The sequence below is a fragment of the Ranitomeya imitator genome, chromosome 1 (genome assembly GCF_032444005.1).
Source record: "Ranitomeya imitator isolate aRanImi1 chromosome 1, aRanImi1.pri, whole genome shotgun sequence".
Classification (NCBI taxonomy): Eukaryota; Metazoa; Chordata; class Amphibia; order Anura; family Dendrobatidae; genus Ranitomeya; species Ranitomeya imitator.
Window position 1 is genome coordinate 251,962,957 of NC_091282.1, and position 24,886 is coordinate 251,987,842.

Genomic DNA, 24,886 nt, shown 5'->3' on the forward strand with positions numbered 1-24,886 from the left:
TGTGAAGACAATTAAACAAAGGGGAAAACATGATACATGAGATTTCAACATGTAAAAAAAGAAAATAAAAATGTGAACTTAAATGTTGAAATGTAAATTCATGGAATTGATAAATACAAGCAATTAACATGGTCATAAACAGTTTTATAATAAAAACTGGCTAATTTAGCATTTGATAGAGTAAGGCTACATTTCATCTGACTTTGGTTAACTAAATTAGCATTTCTCAAAGAAGGCAAAAAGGAAAAGAAAATAGTCATATTTTCAAATTCAATGCTGTATTCATGCTTCGAAAACTGGAGAGGACTTGAAAGCCAGAAAATCTAATTGGGGGTTATCTGAAATTAACCACTTTTACTTCACCTCAAGTTTTGCAAGCATCAAAAATTTTATTGAGTTTGATTTCAGATTGTGAAAAAGCAACAGCAAGCAAGAGGCATTACCAAGATGATGGAACTATTGAGTTTATATTTTTGGAAGGTTTTGGACTGCTCTAATGTAGAAAACCACATTATTATTAAATATAGTTTTCTCCATCACAATCTACTTCACGTGCCCTGTATTTGTGTCACACTACTTCTAAACTGTACGAAAGATACATTTAAAGAAGTAATTGTTTCTATATAAAATCCTAAAAGTATTCTTTTTTTTTTACCTCCAAATCTCCCTTGGTAATGGATTCTTCTTCAACACGGAATTGTAGATCTTCTACTTTTCTGAAAGATTAAAATAGATTTATGGGACTTTAACAGTTGTACAATTATGATAAAAGCATAAGAATGCTGAACTTAGCTTTTGACATGAATGGAGAATAAAACCCTATGCAATTTAATTAATTTTTTGATAAGTTAAGTAATTTTGTGAGTCATGTTCACATAGTTAGTATTTGGTCAGTACTTTACATCTGTATTTGTAAACCTTAAGCAAAAGTGGAATAATCAAAGGAAAAGTATCATAGAAACACGTCACTTCTGCATTTATCACCCACTCCTGGTTTTGGCCTACAAAGTACGGACATAAAAAAAAACCTCACCAAATACTCAACGTGTGCACGTGGTGTAGCATATCATTAAATGGCCAGTGTCTGAGAATAGTTTTAGTTACATAGTTTTCATCTATCCTTCTAGGAGAAACTAAACATGTTTTAGCTCTACAGAAGCTTTTTTTCCCAAACTAAATAAGTCCAAAATGTTCACACATTGTTTTCCACCTCACAGCCCATTTACTAAGCTAAGTGCTAACCTCTGAATCATTCATGAAAACAGTCTTAACAGAAATCCTGTTTTTTTGCCTGCAGCACATAGAGAGAGAGAGAGAGAGAGAGAGAGAGAGAGAGAGAGATATCAAGAGTTACTAAGCCAAGCTCTTACATTTTTAATTTAGGCTAGGGTTACTTGTCTGACACTTGCTGTCACGCAACCACTTTTCGGCTGCAATTTTGCTGTGTAGAGGTTGCAAGTCGCTATGTGCCACCAAAGGAAATCATTAGATGCAATATTGCAATTAGACACTGCAAACTCAATGTCCCACAACACTTGTCACCATGCAGCCCTTGCCTTTAACATTACATCGATCTAGCAAGATGGACCTGCATTGACCTCTTCCTGCTATTCAGTAAGTAGTACACAGAAAATAGATGCAGAAAAGCAGGTACACAAATAAAATATAGATATTTTTATACTAAGTACAAATACTTTTTTTTTTTTTTTTTTTTTAAAGGGCCAAATTCATCAAAGCTTTTATGACAATATTCAGGCATAAAAAAAACTTTAAAAAGTCACAAAATTTTGGCGCAACTTGAGGTTGCAGTAAGATTTTGTGAATTTTGCTATTCTCACACCATCTCTGGCAAAATGGGTGGAGCTGGGGCAGGGACATAGTGACCAATATCTGTCAAATTCATGATGAGCAGGGACGTCCACAATGCAACAAACTTTGCTCCAGAAGTGACTGGAGTAGAATTTGTGGGGAGGTGCACATCTCGTCATGAATCAGGAGCATCTGACTTCATCACATCATATGAAGATTGGAGTGAATAACACAGATATTCATGAATCGGACCAAAAGTATTTAAAATGTCAGCAGCTAGACAGTAAACGAACATGTAAATGATACCTCTTTTCTTCCTCTAGTTGGTTTAGAAGTTCAACTTTTTCTCGGTCGGCAGCTTCTACCATAGCACGTAACTGATCCATTTTTCCCTCCATTTCCATCACATACTGAAGAAAAATTGTAGAAAATGAAATACATGATCGCAAGAACAGAATACATAAATCCACATAAAAAAAAAAAAAAACTAAACCCCTACCTAATGGGGAGATTTTCCATTTTTGCCCTCTCCCCCCTTTCTTCTTCCATGAGCCATAACTTAAAATTTTCTATACACAGAAATATTTGGGTTTGTTTTTTGTAGAACAAGTCGTGGTTCTGCATACACATCCACTTGTTTAGAAAGAATCAACGGAGGGTATTTGGAACTTAGTTACAAATTGCTGGTGGCAAGTAGATCCTAAAGATTCTGTGATAATAAAAACAGGATTTTTGGTTGCTTACCGTAAAATCTGTTTCTTGAAGCCTCCATTGGGGGACACAGGAACCATGGGGTGTATGCTGCTGCCACTAGGAGGCTGACACTATGCAAATAAAAAAGTTAGCTCCTCCTCTGCAGTGTACACCCCACCGACTGGCATTATACTCTTCAGTTAGTGAGAAAGCAGTAGGAGATAATGAAACAAGGTTGAAAAACCATAACCACAAACTTGAGAACTGTAACGTGAGAACAGTCATAGAACAGATAACAACAGAAAACATTGGGAGGGTGCTGTGTCCCCCAATGGAGGCTTCAAGAAACAGATTTTACGGTAAGCAACCAAAAATCCTGTTTTCTTTATCGCCTCTCATTGGGGGACACAGGAACCATGGGACGTCCCAAAGCAGTCCCAAGGGCGGGAAAACGGACTTCCATCAGGTCAGAGGACTCACCACTGCCGCCTGCAGGATCCTTCTGCCTAGGCTGGCGTCCGCCGATGCGTAGGTATGGACCTTGTAAAATTTGGCGAACGTGTGGATGGAAGACCAAGTTGCCGCTTTGCAAAGCTGTAGGGCGGAAGCCCTGTGGTGCACCGCCCAGGAGGCGCCGACTGCCCGGGTAGAGTGAGCCTTAATCCCAGGAGGGGGCACTCTGTTCTTGACCCTGTAAGCCTCTAAAATTGCCGTTCTGATCCAGCGAGCAATAGTCGCTTTAGAATCCGGCTGGCCTCTGCGTGTGCCATCAGGAATGACGAAAAAAGAATCCGTCTTCCGGAAAGAGGATGTTCTATCCAGATAAATCCTCACTGCCCTGACTAGGTCTAGCTTGTTCAACGATCGCTCCAGAGGATGAGTCGGAGCTGGACAAAAGGAAGGTAGAACGATGTCCTCGTTGAGGTGGAAGGTGGAAACCACCTTAGGAAGAAAAGAAGGTGGAGGTCGGAAGACCACCTTGTCCTGGTGAATGACCAAAAACGGAGGGCGGCAAGACAGTGCCGCCAGCTCGGAAACGCGGCGAATGGACGTGATGGCCACAAGAAAGGCCACCTTCCAAGATAAAACTGATAGAGGAATCTCCCTAAGAGGTTCAAAGGGAGAAACCTTCAAAACGTCCAGTACCAGGTTTAGGTCCCAAGCCTCCACAGGGGCCCTGAACGGCGGGACGGCGTGGGCTACCCCCTGAAAGAAGGTCTTAACCTGTGGCCGAGAGGCCAAGGTCTTCTGAAAGAGGATGGAAAGAGCAGAGACCTGACCCTTCAGGGAACTAAGAGCCAGGCCCGAATCCAGTCCTGCCTGAAGGAAGGCCAAAAGAGAAGGCAGAGAAAAAACCATAGGCGGCACGCGGTTGGACTCGCACCAACGGAAGTAGGCCTTCCAGGTGCGGTAGTAGATCCTGGAAGACGAAGGCTTCAGAGCCTGAATCATGGTGTGAATCACCCGGTCCGAAAGGCCGGACGCTCTTAGAACCGCGGTCTCAACAGCCACGCCGTTAAACTGAGCGACCGAGAATTCGGGTGGCAGATCGGACCCTGGGACAGCAGATCGGGCCTGTCTGGAAGGCACCAGGGAGCGTCCGCGAGAAGGTTGACGAGCTCCGCGAACCAAGCTCTCCTGGGCCAATCCGGGGCGATCAGGATGACCGTCACCCCTTCCGCTTTGATCTTCTTCAACAGTTTGGGAAGTAATGGAAGGGGTGGGAACAGGTAGGGCAGCTCGAACTGTGACCAAGGAATGGCCAGAGCATCGACGCCCACTGCGAGAGGATCGCGTGACCTGGAGACGAATTGCGGAACCTTCCTGTTGATTCGAGACGCCGTGAGATCCACATCCGGAGTTCCCCATCGAAGACAAATCTGATGGAAGACCTCCGGATGCAGGGACCATTCCCCTGCCGCGAGACCCTCGCGGCTGAGGAAGTCGGCGGCCCAGTTTTCTACGCCGGGGATATGCACCGCGGATATCACCGGAACCGTTGCCTCTGCCCAAAGGAGGATCTTGGATACCTCGGCAAGGGCCAAGGAGCTCCGAGTCCCCCCCTGATGGTTGACATATGCCACAGCCGTGGCGTTGTCCGTCTGGATCCGGACTGGAAGGCCCCTGAGGATCCTTTCCCAATGGCGGAGGGACAGAAAGATGGCCCGAATTTCGAGGACGTTGATCGGCAGCGCAGACTCCTGCGGCGACCAACGGCCCTGAACCGTCAGGTGGCGAAAAACCGCACCCCAGCCGATCAGGCTGGCATCCGTTGTCACCACCTGCCAGTGAACCGGAAGGAAGGACCTGCCCTGGGAGATGAGAGGAGACGTCAGCCACCAGTTGAGAGACCGCTTGACCCGAAAGGAGAGTCTGATCGGCCGATCCAGGGAGAAGACCGACCTGTCCCACTGAGACAGAATGGCTTGCTGAAGGGGTCGAGAATGGAATTGGGCAAAGGGAATCGCTTCCAAGGTAGCTACCATCCTCCCCAGAACCTTCATGGCCGATCGGAGGGAGGGAGGCCGAGGACCCTGGAACAAGAGTATGTCCCGACAAAGGGTGGATCTCTTGTCTTTGGGAAGGAAGACTCTGGACTTACGAGTGTCGAAGAGCATGCCCAGAAAGATGATGCGCTGAGAAGGAATAAGGCAGGACTTCTTCCGGTTGACCAGCCATCCGAAACGGGATAAGGTGTCGAGAACAATGGACAAGCTTTCGTGGGCCTGAGCAAAGGACGGAGCCTTGATGAGGATGTCGTCGAGGTATGGGAACAGGACCAAGCCTCTGACCCTCAAAATGGCCATCAGCGCCGCCATGATTTTCGTGAACACCCTTGGCGCGGTTGCGAGACCGAACGGCAGGGCGACGAACTGAAAATGATCTTGTTGCACTGCAAAGCGCAGGAAACGGTGATGTCTGGGAAATATTGGAACATGTAGGTAGGCGTCCTGGATATCTATAGAGCATAGAAATTCCTGAGCCTCCATGGAAGCAATTACTGAACGAAGGGATTCCATCCTGAAGTGTCTCAGGCGAACCCTCCTGTTCAGCAATTTGAGGTCCAGAATGGGACGAACCTTGCCGTCTTTTTTCGGTACCACAAAGAGGTTCGAGTAGAAACCCGTGTACCGTTCCTTTTCTGGGACGGGAACAATTACCCCGGATTTTAGCAGAGAAGCGATGGCTGCGAAGAAGCCCGGAAACAAAGCGGGATCTTTTGGAGGACGAGATTGGAAGAAACGATCCCTGGGTCGGGAGGTGAACTCTATTTTGTATCCCGAGGATACAACTTCCCTGACCCATGCATCCTCTACTGCGGAAATCCAGACGTCCCTGAAACGGAGAAGACGGCCCCCCAACCTGGGAGTTGGGCTGGAGTCTTGCCGAGAGTCATGCGGAAGTGGATCTTCCAGTCCTGGGCCTGGACGATCTACCCTGGGAATAGCGAGGACGCCAGGAAGGAGTGGGCCTGAAGGACACCGCCTTCTTCTCTTGACGTGCCTGTGGCCTCTGTTGCTGCTGGGAAAAGGAGTTTGATGCAGCGAAGCGACGAAAAGGCCGAAACGAGCGAAACTGCCGTCTAGGGGGAGGGCGACGAGGTTTAGCCTGGGGGAGAAGGGAACTTGTGCCCCCAGTGGCGTCCTTAATGATCTGGTCCAGCTGGGAACCAAAGAGACGAGAGCCCTGGAAGGGCAGACTAGTGAGGGACTTTTTGGAGGACAAGTCCGCCTGCCAGGCCTTGAGCCAAACGGTCCGGCGGATGGCAACGGCATTGCTGGAAGCCTGAGCCGCACAAGAGGCGACATCCAGGGAGGCGGAAACCAGGTATTCACCCGCGTGGGAAATCTGGTTGGCAAGTTCCGCTAATTGCGCGGGAGGAGCCCCATCCAGGATACCTCGCCGTAGATCCTTGGCCCATTTTGAGATGGATTTTGAAGCCCAAGTGGAAGCAAAGGCTGGGCATAGCGCTGCTGAAGCCGCTTCAAAGGCAGATTTCGCGAAGGATTCTATAACTCTGTCGTTAGAATCCTTCAGAGACGCTCCGCCGGACAGTGGAAGCACCGTGTTGGTGGACAGCCTGGAAACCGGGGGATCCACCGAGGGAGAGACCGTCCAATTGGCGGTAAGATCTGGTGAAAAAGGATATAACACCCCCAGGCGTTTTCCCCTCTGAAAACGTCTGGTCGGATTCTCTCTCTCTCTGGCCAGGATTTCCTCGAATTCAGGATGAGGAGCAAAAAATTTTGAAGGTGGTTTGGCCCGTCTAAACGAAACCGCCTGATCTGCGGGTTCCGTAGAGGGATCCTTAATGCCACAGGTTTGGTTTATAGCCCGAATGAGGTTCTGGACCGACTCACTCATGGTGGTGATTTGGCTAGGATCCAGCTCCGAAATCTCCTCTGAGGGCGCATCAGATAAAGCCTCGCCTGACTCAGGGGAGGAGGAACGGTGCGACACCAACCGCGGGGGAGGGCCGGGCGGCGAGATGGAACGCGAAGAGGACTCAGACCGACGTTCCTGTCTGGACCTTTTGTAGCTTGGCAAGGAGGTCTCGGGTGGCGGTTCCTGCGACCCGCTGGCCACGGCAGGGGTCTGCAGGGGTAACCGATCCAGCGCGGACACCAAGGTTTGAGATACCCGTGTTAAATCGGCCACCGATTGTGACAGAGGCGGCCCAGCCTGGGATGGGGGGATCACTCTCGGGCGGAACAGTCGGGGGATCCTGGGCGGTGGGAACAATCGGGTTGCTGCAGGACTGACACAGCGGAGAGGACTGACCTGAGGGAAGTTTGCCGTTACAGGACGAACATGCAAAGTACGTGACTAAGGCAGAAGATGAAGAGGTAGGGGGGCGAGAGCGGCCCCCTTTAGAAGACATTTTGAGAGATCCCTGAAGATGCCAGTGGGTTAGGGGACAGTGGGGCAGAGAAGGGTGTCAGTCTGCAGTGCAGCTACTCACGGACCCGGTCCTGGAAGATGTCCCACTTGTTGCTGTATTCTTGCGATGCTGAGCCCACAGAAGATGCGGGCGAAGGAGCGTGGCGCGCTGCGTGAGGTGCTGCGAGGGCTGCTTGCTGTGTGAAGCGGCGCACACCAGCTGAGAGTCCCACGAGGAAGGGAGGCGGAGCCAGACGCAGAGGCGCCGGTGGGCAGGGCGCAGTATGTCGGGCGGGAAAAAGCTCGCCCGCAGGAGCGGAAAAGAAGAGGCCGAAAACCGGAAGTAGGCCCCGGCCGAAGCCGGGGCCTAAATTTGGAACCGGCGGCCGAGAAAAAGAGCCGCGGCGCCGAAATAAAGCGCCGGAACAACGCGGCGTGAGGAAGGCTGGCGCCGCAGCCTGCTTAGGCTGCGCCGCTGAAGGGCGCCGCAGAAAAAAACACCCACCTGCGGCACCAGCAATGTGCCGCAGGGAGACGCGGCGCGACAGCCTGCAGGGCTGCGACGCTGAAGGGCGCCGCAGAACACCACCTCCTGCGGCGCCAGAGCAATGCGCCGCAGGGAGACGCGGCGCGACAGCCTGCAGGGCGCCGCAGAACACCACCTCCTGCGGCGCCAGAGCAATGCGCCGCAGGGAGACGCGGCACGACAGCCCGCAGGGCTGCCGCGCTGAGGAAGCTGAGCTGCGGCGCCAGAAGATGTGCCCAGAGTAAGAACCGCAGCGCTGGTAATGCGCCGCGGAAAGTGCTGGGGGGATAGAGCGCGGTGGCCTAAAAGGGGGGCCCCTCGCTGAAGACAGAAGGCCCTTGGTAAAAGGGAAGAAGAAAGGCGACAGGGAGCCCCTAACAAGAACCCCCCCTAACAAAGATCCGGGATGGGAAGGGGGAAAATACTCACCCAAACATCCCACGCTGGTACTAACCTTGAAAGGGTTTGAGACGTCCAGGGAGCTGATGGACGTCCTCGTCTCCTCCGACCGACAGGCTCTGGTAGGCGAGTGGGTGGGGGACGGAGCCAGGACCGGACTTCTGAGCACGCTTGTGTGCTAGGATCTTGGTCTGGTGAAGGATCTATGAGGATACGGGGTGGCAGTACACGCCGTACTCATAGTCCGCTTTGTGGGACTACAGGTGTGACTGTTCACCCTGTATCCCATCCGGAAAAAACCTGTAAAGGAAACGACGCACATTGAGGTAGATAAGGGTCTAATGAAAGACCCGTGTCCACCTCCTACTGACACTAAGCTAAACTGAAGAGTATAATGCCAGTCGGTGGGGTGTACACTGCAGAGGAGGAGCTAACTTTTTTATTTGCATAGTGTCAGCCTCCTAGTGGCAGCAGCATACACCCATGGTTCCTGTGTCCCCCAATGAGAGGCGATAAAGAAATATAGCTTTTATCTGTCAACTTAATATAAATTGTGTGCTAATTAAAACCACATTGTTTGTACTGGTCATTAGGAAGATATCCATTAGTCATGGGTTGGTATTTTCCTTCCAGTCAGGGGATCCGTTTAACCCCTTAGTGAGAGCCAATTTGGTACTTAATGACAGGGCCAATTTTTACAATTCTGACCAGTGTCACTTTATGAGGTTATAACTCTGGAACGCTTCAACGGATCCCGCTGATTCAGAGACTGTTTTTTCGTGACATATTGTACTTCATGTTAGTGGTAACATTTCTTCGATATTACTTGCGATTATTTATGAAAAAAACGGAAATATGGCGAAAATTTTTAAAATTTAGCAGTTTTCAAACTTTGTATTTTTATGCCCTTAAATCAGAGAGATATGTAACACAAAATAGTTAATAAACAACATTTCCCACATGTCTACTTTACATCAGCACAATTTTGGAAAAAAATTTTTTTATTAGGGAGTTAAGGGTTAAAAGTTGACCAGCGATTTCTCATTTTTACAACATTTTTTTTTTTTTTTTTTTTTTTTTAGGGACCACATCACATTTGAAGTCATTTTGAGGGGTCTATATGATAGAAAATAGCCAAGTGTGACACCATTCTAAAAACCGCACCCCCTCAAGGTGCTGAAAACCACATTCAAGAAGTTTATTAACCCTTTACGTGCTTCACAGGAACTGAAACAATGTGGAAGGAAAAAAATGAACATTTAACTTTTTTTTTTTGCCTGCCACAGGGGACTTACGGCTACTGTGGGGACTACATGACACCAACAAGTGAGGGCTTGAGTGCAGTGGAGCCCGGGAGATGCACATAAGAGGTATACTCTATGGGCTCGCCATCTTACAGGGGGGGAGATCGGGACCGTATAGGAACCGTCGCCCTAGTGTAGATTAGGCGTGCCCCAGTCATCGCAGGAGAGGTACGGGGAGGTTTACTCGCCTGTTGATGGTTCGGGGGAGCGGACCCTAGAAAGGAATCCGTCGCCCCCTTCACTCCATTAAATTAACCCCTTCCCGACCTTTGACGCCACGTAGGCGTCATGAAACTCGGTGCCAATCCGACCCATGACGCCTATGTGGCGTCATGGAAAGATCGCGTCCCTGCAGATCGGGTGAAAGGGTTAACTCCAATTTCACCCGATCTGCAGGGACAGGGGGAGTGGTAGTACAGCCCGTGGCTACGATCGCTCTGATTGGCTGTTGAAAGTGAAACTGCCAATCAGAGCGATTTGTAATATTTCACCTATTATAACTGGTGAAATATTACAATCCAGCCATGGCCGATGCTGCAATATCATTGGTCATGGCTGGAAACACTGATGTGCCCCCCCCCCCCCCCAAGCCACCGATCAGTCCTGCACACTGCCCCGCTCCCCTCCGTCCTATGCTCCGTTCCCCCCGTGCTCTTGTCCCCCCCCCCCCCCCCGTGCACTCCGATCCAGCCCCCCTGCACTCCGATCAACCCCACCATGCTCCCCCCCACCCCATCATACTTACCGATCCTCCCGGAGTCCGTCCGTCTTCTCCATGGGCGCCGCCATCTTCCAAAATGGCGGGCGCATGCGCAGTGCGCCCGCCGAATCTGCCGGCCGGCAGATTCGTTACAAAGTGCATTTTGATCACTGAGATATAACCTATCACAGTGATCAAAATAAAAAAAAAATCATAAATGACCCCCCCCACCCCCCTTTGTCACCCCCATAGATAGGGACAATAATAAAATAAAGAATTTTTTTTTTTCCCACTAAGGTTGGGGTTAGAATTAGGGTTTCGATATGTGCACATGTATTCTGGTCCTCTGCGGATTTTTCCGCAGCGGATTTGATAAATCCGCAGTGCTAAACCGCTGCGGATTTACCGCGGTTTTTCTGCGCATTTCACTGCGGTTTTACAACTGCGGTTTTCTATTGGAGCAGTTGTAAAACCGCTGCGGAATCCTCAGAAAGAAGTGACATGCTGCGGAATGTAAACCGCTGCGCTTCCGTGCAGTTTTTCTGCAGCATGTGTACAGCGATTTTTGTTTCCCATAGGTTTACATTGAACTGTAAACTCATGGGAAACTGCTGCGGATCCGCAGTGTTTTCCGCAGCGTGTGCACATACCTTTAGAATTAGGCTATGTGCACACGGTGCGGATTTGGCTGCGGATCCGCAGCGGATTGGCCGCTGCGGATTCGCAGCAGTGTTCCATCACGTTTACAGTACCATATAAGCCTATGGAAAACCAAATCCGCTGTGCCCATGGTGCGGAAAATACAGCGCGGAAACGCTGCGTTGTATTTTCCGCAGCATGTTAATGCTTAGTGAAGATTCCGCAGCGTTTTACACCTGTTCCTCAATAGGAATCCGCAGGTGAAATCCGCACAAAAAACACTGGAAATCCGCGGTAAATCCGCAGGTAAAAAACGTAGTGCCTTTTACCCGCGGATTTTTCAAAAATGGTGCGGAAAAATCTCACACGAATCCGCAATGTGGGCACATAGCCTTAGGGTTAGGGTTGGAATTAGGGTTGTGGCTAGGGTTGTGATTAGGGTTATGGCTACAGTTGGGATTAGGGTTAGGGGTGTGTTGGGGTTAGTGTTGGAGGTAGAATTGAGGGGTTTCCACTGTTTAGGCACATCAGGGGTCTCCAAACGCAACATGGCGCCACCATTGATTCCAGCCAATCTTGTATTCAAAAAGTCAAATGGTGCTCCCTCACTTCCGAGCCCCGACGTGTGCCCAAACAGGGGTTTACCCCCACATATGGGGTATCAGTGTACTCAGGACAAACTGCGCAACAATTACTGGGGTCAAATTTCTCCTGTTACCCTTGCGAAAATAAAAAATTGCTTGCTAAAACATCATTTTTGAGGAAAGAAAAATGATTTTTTATTTTCACGGCTCTGCGTTGTAAACATCTGTGAAGCACTTTGAACCCCCAAGTTCTCACCACATATCTAGATAAGTTCCTTGGGGGGGGGGGGTCTAGTTTCCAAAATGGGGTCACTTGTGGGGGGTTTCTACTGTTTAGGCACACCAGGGGCTCTGCAAACGCAACGTGACACCCGCAGACCATTCCATCAAAGTCTGCATTTCAAAAGTCACTACTTCCCTTCTGCCCAAACAGTGGTTTACCCCCACATGAGGTATCGGCGTACTCGGGAGAAATTGCCCAACAAATTTTAGGTTCCATTTTATCCTATTGCCCATGTGAAAATGAAAAAATTGAGGCGAAAAGAAGTTTTTGTGATAAAAAAGTACTTTTTCATTTTTACGGATCAATTTGTGAAGCACCTGAGGGTTTAAAGTGCTCACTAGGCATCTAGATATGTTCCTTGGGGGGTCCAGTTTCCAAAATGGGGTCACTTGTGGGGGAGCTCCAATGTTTAGGCACACAGGGGCTCTCCAAACGCGACATGGTGTCCGCTAAAGTGGAGCCAATTTTTCATTCAAAAAGTCAAATGGCGCTCCTTCCCTTCCAAGCCCTGCGCCCAGTGGTTTACCCCCACATATGAGGTATCAGCGTACTCAGGACAAATTGGACAACAACTTTCGTGGTTCAGTTTCTCCTTTTACCATTGGGAAAATAAAAAATTTGTTGCTAAAAGATCATTTTTGTGACTAAAGTTAAATGTTCATTTTTTCCTTCCATGTTGCTTCTGCTGCTGTGAAGCACCTGAAGGGTTAATAAACTTCTTGAATGTGGTTTTGAGCACCTTGAGGGGTGCAGTTTTTAGACCCCTCAAACTGACTTCAAATGTGAGGGGGTCCCTAAAAAAAAAAAAAAAAAAAGGTTTTGTAAATTTTGTTGTAAAAATGAGAAATCGCTGGTCAAATTTTAACCCTTATAACTTCCTAGCAAAAAAAAAAATTTGTTTCCAAAATTGTGCTGATGTAAAGTAGACATGTGGGAAATGTTATTTATTAACTATTTTGTGTCACATAACTCTCTGGTTTAACCCCTTCATGACCGGGGGATTTTTCGTTTTTCCGTGTTCGTTTTTCGCTCCCCTCCTTCCCAGAGCCATAACTTTTTTATTTTTCCGTCAATTTGGCCATGTGAGGGCTTATTTTTTGCGGGACGAGTTGTACTTTTGAACGACATCATTGGTTTTAGCATGTCGTGTACTAGAAAACGGGAAAAAAATTCCAAGTGCGGTGAAATTGCAAAAAAAGTGCAATCCCACATTGGTTTTTTGTTTGGCTTTTTTGCTAGGTTCACTAAATGCTAAAAATGACCTGCCAGTTTGATTCTCCAGGTCATTACGAGTTCATAGACACCGAACATGACTAGGTTATTTTTTATCTAAGTGGTGAAAAAAAATTCCAAACTTTGCTAAAAAAAAAAAAAAAAAAAAAAAATTGCGCCATTTTCCGATACTCGTAGCGTCTCCATTTTTCGTGCTCTGGGGTTGGTTGAGGGCTTATTTTTTGCGTGCCGAGATGACGTTTTTAATGATAGCATTTCGGTGCAGATACGTTCTTTTGATCGCCCGTTATTGCATTTTAATGCAATGTCGCGGCGACCAAAAAAACTTAATTCTGGCGTTTCGAGTTTTTTTCCCGCTACGCTGTTTAGCGATCAGGTTAATACTTTTTTTTATTTGATAGATCGGGCGATTCTGAGCGCGGCGATACCAAATATGCGTAGATTTGATTTTTTTTTATTGATTTATTTTGATTGGGGCGAAAGGGGGGTGATTTAAACTTTTATGTTTTTTTTATTTTTTTCACATTTTTTTTAAACTTTTTTTTTTTTTAACTTTTGCCATGCTTCAATAGCCTCCATGAGAGGCTAGAAGCAGGCACAACCCGATCGGCTCTGCTACATAGCAGCGATCTGCTGATCGCTGCTATGTAGCAGAATTGCACGTGTGCTGTGAGCGCCGACCACAGGGTGGCGCTCACAGCGACGGGCAATCAGTAACCATAGAGGTCTCAAGGACCTCTATGGTTACAATATACAAGCATCGCCGACCCCCGATCATGTGACGGGGGTCGGCGATGACGTCATTTCCGGACGCCCGGCCGGAAGCGGTAGTTAAATGCCGCTGTCTGCGTTTGACAGCGGCATTTAACTAGTTAATAGGTGCGGGCAGATCGCGATTCTGCCCGCGCCTATTACGGGCACATGTCAGCTGTTCAAAACAGCTGACATGTCCCGGCTTTGGTGCGGGCTCACCGCGGAGCCCTGCATCAAAGCAGGGGAGCCGGCATCGGACGGTATAGTACGTCCGATGCCGGTAAGGGGTTAACAGAATAAAAATTCAAAATGTGAAAATTGCGAAATTTTCAAAATTTACGCCAAATTTCCGTTTTTATCACAAATAAACACAGAATTTATTGACCTAAATTTACCACTAACATGAAGCCCAATATGTCACGAAAAAACAATCTCAGAACCGCTAGGATCCGTTGAAGCGTTCCCGAGTTACCTCATAAAGGGACACTGGTCAAAATTGCAAAAAACGGCCAGGTCATTAAGGTCAAAATAGGCTGGGTCATGAAGGGGTTAAAAAATAAAAATTTACAGAAAAGTAAAAAGTAAAATAAAAACGTTGGGGTCTGAACCAGACCCGTGTGCCTCCTACAGACACTGAGCAAGAACTGGTTAGCCGAGAGCCAGCAGGAGGGTGTATACTGCAGGGGAGGAGCTAACTTTCTTTGTATTACTTAGTGTCAGCCTCCTAGTGGCAGCAGCATACACCCACGGTCTGTGTCCCCCAATGAGGCGAAGGAGAAATGTTGTTTTAAATAAAGGTGAATGGTCTACCAGACGAGGTTTTGAATGACAACATAAAAAAAACAAAAAAAGATTCCAAGTCTGGTAAAATTGCCCCCCAAAAATGCCATTTTATAGTTGTTCATTGGCAACAGAATTCCACAGTTCAGAACGCGTACAGCGATACCAAACTCGTGCGTGTAAATTATACATATTACCGTATATACTCAAGTATTAGCCGAGTTTTTCAGCACTTTTTTTTTGTGTGCTGAAAACGCCCCCCCTTCCCACCCCCCTCGGCTCAAGCCATTGTCCCAGATGATGGCAGGGGAGGTTGAGCGGCAAAGCAGCAGGTCACAGGAGGCAGGAACCGGCAGCTGCGGTTAAGTCCTCCTGTGCCTGCCGCTAAAGAGAAATGAATATTCACTGCACCGACAGTGAATATTCATGTCTCTTATAGCGCGCACAGTGTCAGCTGTAGCTTCCAGCAGCTGCTGGGCGATCACAGGGGCTACTTAAAGAGTTATGAATATTCACCTCTCTCCACCCCCATAGGCATGGAGTGCAGTGAACATTCATTCCCTTAATGAGCGGGGAAACGTGATCGCCCGGCCACTGGAGCTGCTGGCACTGGAACAAGATGCTGCGAGGGCGTGCAGGGAAGGTAAGCAGGAGGTTTCTTTTTTTGTGTGTTTATGCTTCTCTCAAGGAGGCCATGCATACCAGGACAGGGAGGAACCATGCATACAAGGATGGAGAGGAGATGGCCAAGAATACAAGATACAAAGATGGGGATGAGGATGCCATGCATCCCAGGATAGGGGATGAGGGGGCCATGCATCCCAGGATAGGGGATGAGGGGACAATGCATCCGACGAAAGGGATGAGACGACAATGCTTCCCAGGACAGGGATGAGGGGACAATTCATCCCAGGACAGGGATGAGGGGACAATTCATCCCAGGATAGGGATGAGGGGGCAATGCATCCCAGGATAGGGATGAGGGGGCAATGCATCCCAGGATAGGGATGAGGGGGCAATGCATCCCAGGATAGGGATGAGGGGGCAATGCATCCCAGGATAGGGATGAGGGGGCAATGCATACCCGGCTTATACTCAAGTCAATACGCTTTCCCAGTTTTTCGTGGCAAAATTAGGTGCCTTGGCTTATACTCGGGTCAGCTTATACACGAGTATATACATGGTAAAAAAAATTGTTATTTTTTAGGTGATGGAAAAACAAATGGAAAAATTTGTAGAAAAAAATGTAACTTTTTAAAGTTTTCATCTTTTGGTCAACGGAGCTCTGCAAACTTGTTTTTTGCACCTAAACTGATGTTTTTCTTTATATCATTTGGGAAGATACAATATTTTGATCCCCAGTGGAATTTTTTGCAGTATTGTGGCGACAGAAAAAACGCAATTCGCGCATTATTTTTTCCACATTATGCTGTTTACAGATCAAATTAATTTTGTATTTATATTTTGATAGGCCAGACTTTTATAGATGTAGGCATACCAAATATTTCATACAATATAGTTAGAACGAGGAAGAAGAAAAAAAAAAAAAAAACTCAATACATTTAGGAACCACTCCAATACATTTAATCCCACTCTGGATATAATATACAATATCAAGCAAAGCACAATCAAGCAAATAGTATCCATAGAAGTAGAAAAAAAGTGTTGATTTGGGGATTATGGCTATTGCCTGTGCTTGTCTACATGTTTTGTATGTGGATTAAAGGTTGTATTTTAAACTTAAGGCGAGTACCTTTTTCTACTTCTATGGATATATGGTAGGAAATATGTTCGTAGGAAAGGAGAAGGTGATTGGCACTTGGAATGACACATTGTTAATGCCGCCATCAGTGATTGACAGCAGCATTTAAGGAGTTAGCAGCATGAGAAATGAAGCTCTACTGAACTCAATGCTGTTAAAGATAGTTGATGGCTGAATAACACAGCCATCATCTGCCAGTAGTAATGCAGGCTCAATTTGTGGGCCTGCTTGATGACATGGATCTGACCCATGGTGCACCACAAGCGGGTGTACTCCTAGGTGGAGGACAATTATACAGTTCAACAAATTAAAGACACCATTCACATTTCTGTACCCTTAACACATATTTTATACCCTTGTGAATTAAACACAGATCTACGGTTCTATAGGGCTTCTACCTGATCTATTTTTACAAGCTTGAATCTGACTTCTATAGACCTTTATTGGTAGAGATTGCATTATTTTTCTTGGCTGGTATAGGTGGAATTACATTTTACAGTGACATCACAAGGATTCCTTATCCATATGCATTTTATAGTGTATGTCTTTAACATATAGGTGCTATTTTCACTGTGATGGGGGTGTAATTTTTACTAATAAAACAAATTTAAAGTAGGGTATTTTTGGTGTGCAAGCTTGTCGGTCTTTGAATACCCCTCATAAATTGATTACCATTTAAAATAACAGTGAGTTCACCTATAAACATAACCTGCTTAAAAAGAGGATCTGTCTCCAAAATATGGTAAGTGTTCAGATCATTCTGAGTATTGTGGAGCGATAGTGAAAGATTGTTATAAGCCATAAATGAAGCTTTTTTTCATAGAAAAATATTTAGAATTGAGAGTCCTCAGTGGTTGATACCTTTTAATGGCTAACTGAAAAGATAGCAACCATCTTTTCAGTTAGCCATTAAAAGGTATCAACCACTGAGGACTCTCAATTCTAAATATTTTTCTATCTACTGGCTAACACGGTACCAAGATATATAGCTTTTTTCATAAACCAATATTGCATACGTATTGTATACACAATTGTCAACATGCTAGTTTGAGTAAAATCAACTCTATTGTATTACCTTTTTTAACTCCAAACATTAGAAAGATTACAAGCGCTCTAGAAACCACTCACATTATATACCGTGCATATGATTAATCCATAAAATATCCTAATTATATTCTCATTCTCTGTTCACTTTAACATCACGTTCAACCCTCTGAATCCGGTGAAAGCAGCACCTAATTGAAGATCAGTATTATATACTTAAACTCCTTAAAGAGGATAAACACACTCTTGACAAATGCAGCTGCCACTAAGTGCATTGAAGAAATGATACCTGGTCATGTCCATCTCGTATTACAGCTAACTCCTGCTCCACTTCTCCAACATGGCTAGTAGCTTTAGCCACTTCAGCCCTCTCCATGTCCCTTTCAGCCAGAAGCTGCTCTATATGTTGCTGCTTCTCTTTCAGAGCCTCCTGGAGAGCTGTGGTACCGGATATTTTTCTTGCATATCTTGAGGAGGTTTCTGTTAACTGTATATTTTAAGTACAAAAAGTAATAGATTAAGGTTACCAGAATCAATTTATAAAGAGTAAAACATACGTAAAAAGTTGCACCCAAAAAAAAAAAAAAAAATTACAACAAAAAAAAAAAAAAGGACCAACTGGAATGCTTTATAACAAATGACAAAAATTGTTCATTTCCAAAAGAAGTGTGTTAAATTGGTTGTTGGGGACTTTATAAAGATGGCCTATCCTTAAGAGAAGTTATCAATATCTGAACGGTGCAGGTGCAACACTGCATGTACAGATTGGGGAGCTGCTCAGCACAGTTCCATCTACTGCATAGTGGCCGCGGAAGGGTTCTGCATATCTGCCCCCTATTGAATCAAATAGGGGGCGGATGTGCAGTAGTACCCAGCTGCAACCACTATACCGTTAACAAAAAGGTGCTGTGTAGTGATGAGCAAGTGTACTCGTTGCTCGGGTTTTCCCAAGCACGCTCGGGTGACCTCCAAGTATTTATGACTGCTCGGAGATTTCGTTTTCATCTTCGCAGCTGAATGATTTACAGCTAGTAGCCAGGCTGAGTACATGTGGGTGTTGCCTGGTTGCTAGGGAATCCCCACATGTAATCAAGCAGGCTAGTAGCTGTAAATCATTCAGCTGCTGCGATGAAAACTAAATCTCCGAGCAGTCAAATACTCTGAGGTCACCTGAGCGTGCTCGGGAAAACCCGAACGAGTACACTCGCTCATCACTAGTGCTGTGTAGTTCGGAAACTAAGACTATCCGGCTGCCGCTGGCACAAGGTACAGCTAATCGGTGGGAGTGCCGGGTGTCACACCCCCAACGATCAGATATTGATGACTTACCCTAAGGTTATGCCCATCAATATAAAATTCCGGACAACCCTTTTAAAGAAGTATTCCCATAAAGTGATAACTCTAGAATCAATAGGTGACTTGGTGGCGTGCTATGGCTCTTCACAGTGCTCCTTCTGGACACTCAGCCATGTAGAAAACCACAGCTGACCCCATTCAATTCCATGGCGCTGCAGTTCCACTGCACAGTGAGTGGCTAGAATTGCTGCTGTGCAAATAAAAGACTTAAATCCGTGTTGTAGCCCCTTCATTCTCAGAACTGGTGTGAGTCTCAGAAGTATAACTCCACTGATTATCAAGTCATAACATATCCTAGGCTAGTAATATGCTTAGGTTTGGATAATAAAATAACTGTTTCCCCCCCACTTACCAGTCCAGTGCGACTTGGTTTGTTGCTCACTGATGATGAAATTGAGCTCATGGAGCTTATAGAGGATGCACTTGGACTGCGTTTTAGGGATGCTGGTGTTGTAGGAGTTACGGGTACTTTTCTTACGGTGGTTTTCGCCTTAGCTGGTGTAGTTGATGGAAAACCGATCCGTGTAACCTTATGTACAGGTGCAAACAAGCCATACTTCGGCTGACACTGAAAATACCTAAATAAAATAAAGACGACATAATATGTGGTATTTTTCTTAAATGTAGGTACCAGCTCCAAAACACATTCATCCACAAGGTCAAGAAAAATGAGGGTCTATAAAATAAAAAATGGTTGCTTCTAACACTGCATTATCAGGTGGATATAATTTTTAGGATTCAGTACTAAGGAGAAAAACAAAACACTGGATTAGTTTTAATTAATAGATCACAGGGATTGATGACAAATGGATCCAAAGTTGTAGTGGTAACACGTGGGAAATTTTTCATTGGCTTTACTGCAGTTTTTGGTGAATGCCATTTTTTTGCAGCTAAAGCTACTACTCCTGTTTTCTGCCGTTTTCAGAAACTTTTAAAAAAAAAGTGGGTGAGGATTATCAGGAGGAACAAAGCATCCCCCACAAAGAAAACGTTCAATAATTTACATCAGGAATTGGCCCAAATACTAGCTGGCATAGAATTCTAATGAGATGACTGCTGAGAAGTCATATAGACAGAATTGAAAGTGTCAGTTTATCGTAAGGCTCAGTGACCAGTGAGAGAATGACAAGACTTCAGGATTAAGATAGGAAAAGTAGGTGAAACATTATAAGGGTATGTTCACACGTTCCTGATTTCCCTCCTTTTTTTTCAGGACTAAAAACCGCAGCTCTTGGCAGAAAACGTAGGTCCTTTTTTTGGTGCTTTTTTGATGCGTTTTTTGATGCAGTTTTCTATGCAGAGTCTGTGTGTTTTCTAGGTTTTTTAGGGTTAAAATGGCTGAAAATACCCTAACCCTACCCCTACCCCTATTCTAACCTTAGTGGGAAAAAAAAAAAAAAAATTCTTAATTTTTTTATTGTCCCTACCTATGGGGGTGACAAAGGGGGGGGGGTCATTTACTATTTTTTTTATTTTGATCACTGAGATATAACCTATCTCAGTGATCAAAATGCACTTTGGAACTAATCTGCCGGCAGATTCGGCGGGCGCACTGCGCATGCGCCCGCCATTTTACAAGATGGCGGTGCCCAGGGAGAAGACGGCTGGACGGACACCGGGAGGCCGGGTAAGTATAAGGGGGGGAGATTAGGGCACGGGGGGGCAGCCACACTGCAGCGGTTCTGCACCACAAACCGCAGTAAAACCCGCAGATATTTTTCATCTGCGGGTTTTACTGCGGGTTTGACCTCACAATGGAGGTCTATGGGTGCAGAACCGCTGCAGTTCCGCAAAAAGAAGTGACATGGTACTTCTTTTTTACCGCGGCAATTCAGTGCAGCTTTTTTCGCGATTTTCCACAATGTGGGCACAGCAGTTCCTGTTTTCCATAGGGTTCATTGTAATGTACCCTGCATGGAAAACAGCTGCGGACCAGCAGCGGGAAAATCGCGGCGTTTCCGCATGAAAAAAAGGATGGTGTGAACATGGCCTAAGAAAGTAAGAGGCAGGTGAAAAACCTGTCTGGTAGCAGCTTGTCGCCTGTAGGAACAACATATATGGCATATTGAAATCTAACCATCAATCTTGCTCACCCTTCCCCTGAATATCTGTTGTATGGGAACAGTCAAGTGGCCAAAATACACAAGATCATTGGCCATTCCAGGTTTATGCAAACATTATTTCTAAGTATATGATCAGCTTTAGGCTTTGCTTGTGTAACTTACCTTGTGCCAGCTACTGCACCATCATTTTTCCCTAGAGGTTCATCTAGTTCTACGCCACACCACTCTCCTTTGGCAAAATCTGTCTCCCCCAGAAACCGTATAACTCCAGCTTTTGAACCGCTTACCTAAAAATTAAGTAAGAACTATTAAGTAGAAACAACACATTTAGTGCCCCCCACAAAACCCCAGTGATAGACTGGCCAGCACAGAGCAACAAACCAATGTGAGCAATGCTTAAAAAGGAGTCAACAAGGATAACAAAAACCATGACTGGTTCATTGCAAAAACAGCACAGCACCTGCCTTTTGGTTATGTCTCATGCAGCAATCAGCTCCACTCAACTGCATGGTGCCGAGCTACAATGCTACACACAAACTGTGCATAGGTGTGGCACTAACGGCTCTCCAGCCTCTCTCACTTTTTCCCTGCCCACTGATGGGCTCCTGGCATGTAACTCTTTTCTGTAAGGTCCCACCCCAGTTATCCGGTCTGACATCCCAAATAAATGCCATCATTCCAGTTGTAGGCTCATGTTCAGACCAATAGTAGGACGTTTGAACAAAATATGGTCCTTATGGTGCATGCGCCTCCCCTGGGAATAACAGCGCTTGCGAGAGATCTCGGGCATAGAAGTGTGAACTGTCAATCACTAACAGGAGGCTGGAGGTGGGTGGGGAAAGAGGCTATGTGGGTGGACATATAAAAAAAAAATGTTATGGGTCTTGGAACAAAGTAAATGAAAGGGCAAAAATGAAAAATTTCCCGGGTCTTAAAGGGGGAAAACACATACACCATAAATATCTCAAACGCAGGTTAAAGTGAATGTGTAGTTATATCTTCACCTTATTTTTCCACTAGGATCAGGTGGTCATTCTTCACACACCATATACATTCTAGTATAAGCTGAGATTCTCAGCCCATTCTTTTAGGCTGAAAGTGCCCCTTCTCTGCTTATACTCGAGTCATTGTCCCAGGGGGTCGGCGGGGGAGCGGCAGGAGTGGCAGCTGTCACATACTCACCTGCTCCCGGCGCGGTCCCTGCTTCTCCGATGGTCTCCGGGCGCCGCCAATTCTTCCTGTGTTCAGCGGTCACATGGTACCGCTCAATAAAGTAACGAATATGGACGCGACTCCACTCCCATAGACGTGGAGCGCATATTCATTAATGAGCGGCATCACTGACCGCTTAACACAGGAACAATCTGCCGGCGCCCGGAGACCATCACAACAGACAAGCTGCCAGGAACTGCGCCAGGAGGGCGAGTATGAAGGGGAGGGTGAGCATTGCATGATATTCACCTGTCCCCGTTCCACCGCCAGGCTCCGTCTTCCATGTCCTCTGGCTGTGCTCTGCGGGGCCCGGCGGTGGAACGGGGACAGGTGAATATCGCAAGTGTCAGGGGCCTGAGCGACGAGAAGGGAGTGTCATTTTTTCTTTTTTAATCGCTGCAGCAGCATATGGGGCAAATGTTTCTATGGAGCACCTTCTCTACTATATAATTGTCTAAGGGTCACTTCCGTCTGTCTGTCCTTCTGTCACGGTTATTCATTCGCTGATTGGTCTCGGCAGCTGCCTGTCATAGCTGCCGCGACCAATCAGCGACGGCCACAGTCCGGAAAAAAATGGCCGCTCCTTCCTCCCTGTAGTCCGTGCCCGGCGTCCGCATACTCCCCTCCTGTCAGCGCTCACACAGGGTTAATGGCAGCGTTGACCGCGGTGCAACGCACTCAGTTAACGCTGCTATTAACCCTGTGTGACCACCTTTTTACTATTCATGCTGCCTATGCAGCATGAATAGTAAAACTATCTAATGTTAAAAATAATAAAAAATAGTTACATACTCACCCTCCGGTGGCTCCCCGGAGCAGGAACCGGCCTTTTCCGCTCCGTGCGACGTCTCGGTGACCACTGCATGCATTGCTGTCTCGCGAGATGATGACGTACGGTCTTGCGAGACCGCAATGCACTCTTGGGACCGGACAGGGATATGGTGCATACTACGTGGCTCTGTGCTGTCTACTACGTGGCGCTGTGCTGTATACTATGTGGCTCTGCTGTATACTACGTGGCTCTGTGCGTAGCTGGGCAATATACTATGTGACTGGGCAATAAACTACATGAACTACGTGGCTGGCCAATATACTACGTGGCTGGCCAATATACTACGTGGCTGGCCAATATACTACGTGGACATACATATTCTAGAATACCCGATGCGTTAGAATCGGGCCACCATCTAGTCTACTATATAATTGTCTAAAGGTCACTTCCGTCTTTCTGTCTGTCCTGCTGTCTGTCTTTCTGTCACGGATATTCATTGGTCGCGGCCTCTGTCTGTCATGGAAATCCAAGTCGCTGATTGGTCACGGCAAAACAGCCACCACCAATCAGCGACGGGCACAGTCCGGAAGAAAATGGCCGCTCCTTACTCCCCGCAGTCCGTGCACGGCGCCCGCATACTCCCCTCCGGTCATCGCTCACACAGAGTTAATGCCGGTAGTAACGGACCGCGTTATGCCGCGGGTAACGCACTCCGTAACCGCTGCTATTAACCCTGTGTGTCCCCAACTTTTTACTATTGATGCTGCCTATGCGTGGCCTGTATTAACGCATCGGGTATTCTACAATATGTATGTATATAGCAGCCACACAGTATATAGCACAGGCAAGATAGTATTTGTCTGCTATATACTACATGGCTCCTATATACTACGTGGCCTGTGATATATACACTATGTGGCTGCTATATACATACATAAATACATATTCTAGAATACCCGATGCGTTAGAATCGGGCCACCATCTAGTGGGGCCATAATCAACCTTTATGTTGCATTGTATGGGGCAAATGTTTCTATGGAGCATCTTATGGGGCCCAACAAACTTTATGGAGAATTATATGGGGTGTATTTTGTATGGAGCATTATATGGGGCTCCTGATTCAATACAGATATTCAAAAACACTAAACCTACTGATGTCTCAATTAATTTTACTTTTATTGGTATCTTTTTATTTTTGAAATTTACCAGTAGCTGCTGCATTTCCCACCCTAGGCTTATACTCGAGTCATTATGTTTTCCCAGTTTTGTGTGGCAAAATTAGGGGTCTTGGCTTATACTTAGGATGGCTTATATTCGAATATATACGGTAGGGTGTGCAGCCCAAAGGTGGTACCCACTTCTCTCAGACATTTAAGGGATACCCTGTTATAATGTGATAACCAAATGTCTGTAAGCCTTACATAAATTTAAAAAGCTGAGAAATAAGGTAGTTTAGAAGCTAAGAAAAATAATAATAAAAAAAAAAAAAAACTTACCAAAACTCTATCCCCCAGCTTGAGCTCTCGCTCTCCTTTTTTGACTGACCCAGCCTCAGAAAGATTTGATATAGATTCACTTGTGGTTCGGGTGAGGTTACTTAATTGTGCAGGGGTATTATATTCCTTGGAGGTTGTAGTACTTTTTAGAGGAGTTGCCATGGATGCTGGCATAGAAGACACAACATTTGAAGAAGACATAGATGTTGGTGAGGTAGCTCTTGATGCAGTTTGGTCACCATTGGTTTCATCTTCCAATGGTTTCCGTGACAACTTTGAAGGCCTTGTAAAAATTCCCCTTAAGGCTTCACATTGGAAATAACGAACACCGCCAACAGATCCATCGTTTTTACCAATTGATTCGTCCAAAACAATCCCCGCCCACTGTCCAGGAGCAAACTGAGTCTCTCCAAGAAACTGAATGAACCCCGGTTTATTACCATTAACCCAAACATGCTCTCCTACTCGAAAATCATCCACAAACCCTTCAGGCGCTTCTACAGCTGGTGCACTCGCTGCCTTTTCTACCGGTTTTGTGGAAGTAACTGCAAATTAAAAAAAATAAATAAATATCAACAATACTGTGTGTGCACATTA

General features: G+C 46.2%; 1 protein-coding gene across 7 annotated transcripts in view; it reads right to left on the reverse strand.

Moving 5' to 3' along the window:
* CLIP1 (CAP-Gly domain containing linker protein 1) overlaps positions 1–24,886 on the reverse strand; it is a 145,767-nt gene that overhangs the window by 75,893 nt on the left and 44,988 nt on the right. For all 7 annotated transcript variants that reach the window (XM_069755622.1, XM_069755615.1, XM_069755603.1 and 4 more), the window contains exons 3-8: positions 24,290–24,834; positions 20,972–21,096; positions 19,099–19,324; positions 17,680–17,877; positions 2,116–2,219; positions 656–716 (exon numbers count right to left, since the gene is read on the reverse strand). In XM_069755622.1, the coding sequence (XP_069611723.1) occupies positions 656–716; positions 2,116–2,219; positions 17,680–17,877; positions 19,099–19,324; positions 20,972–21,096; positions 24,290–24,834 (1,259 nt within the window). The remainder of the gene's footprint in view (positions 1–655; positions 717–2,115; positions 2,220–17,679; positions 17,878–19,098; positions 19,325–20,971; positions 21,097–24,289; positions 24,835–24,886) is intronic.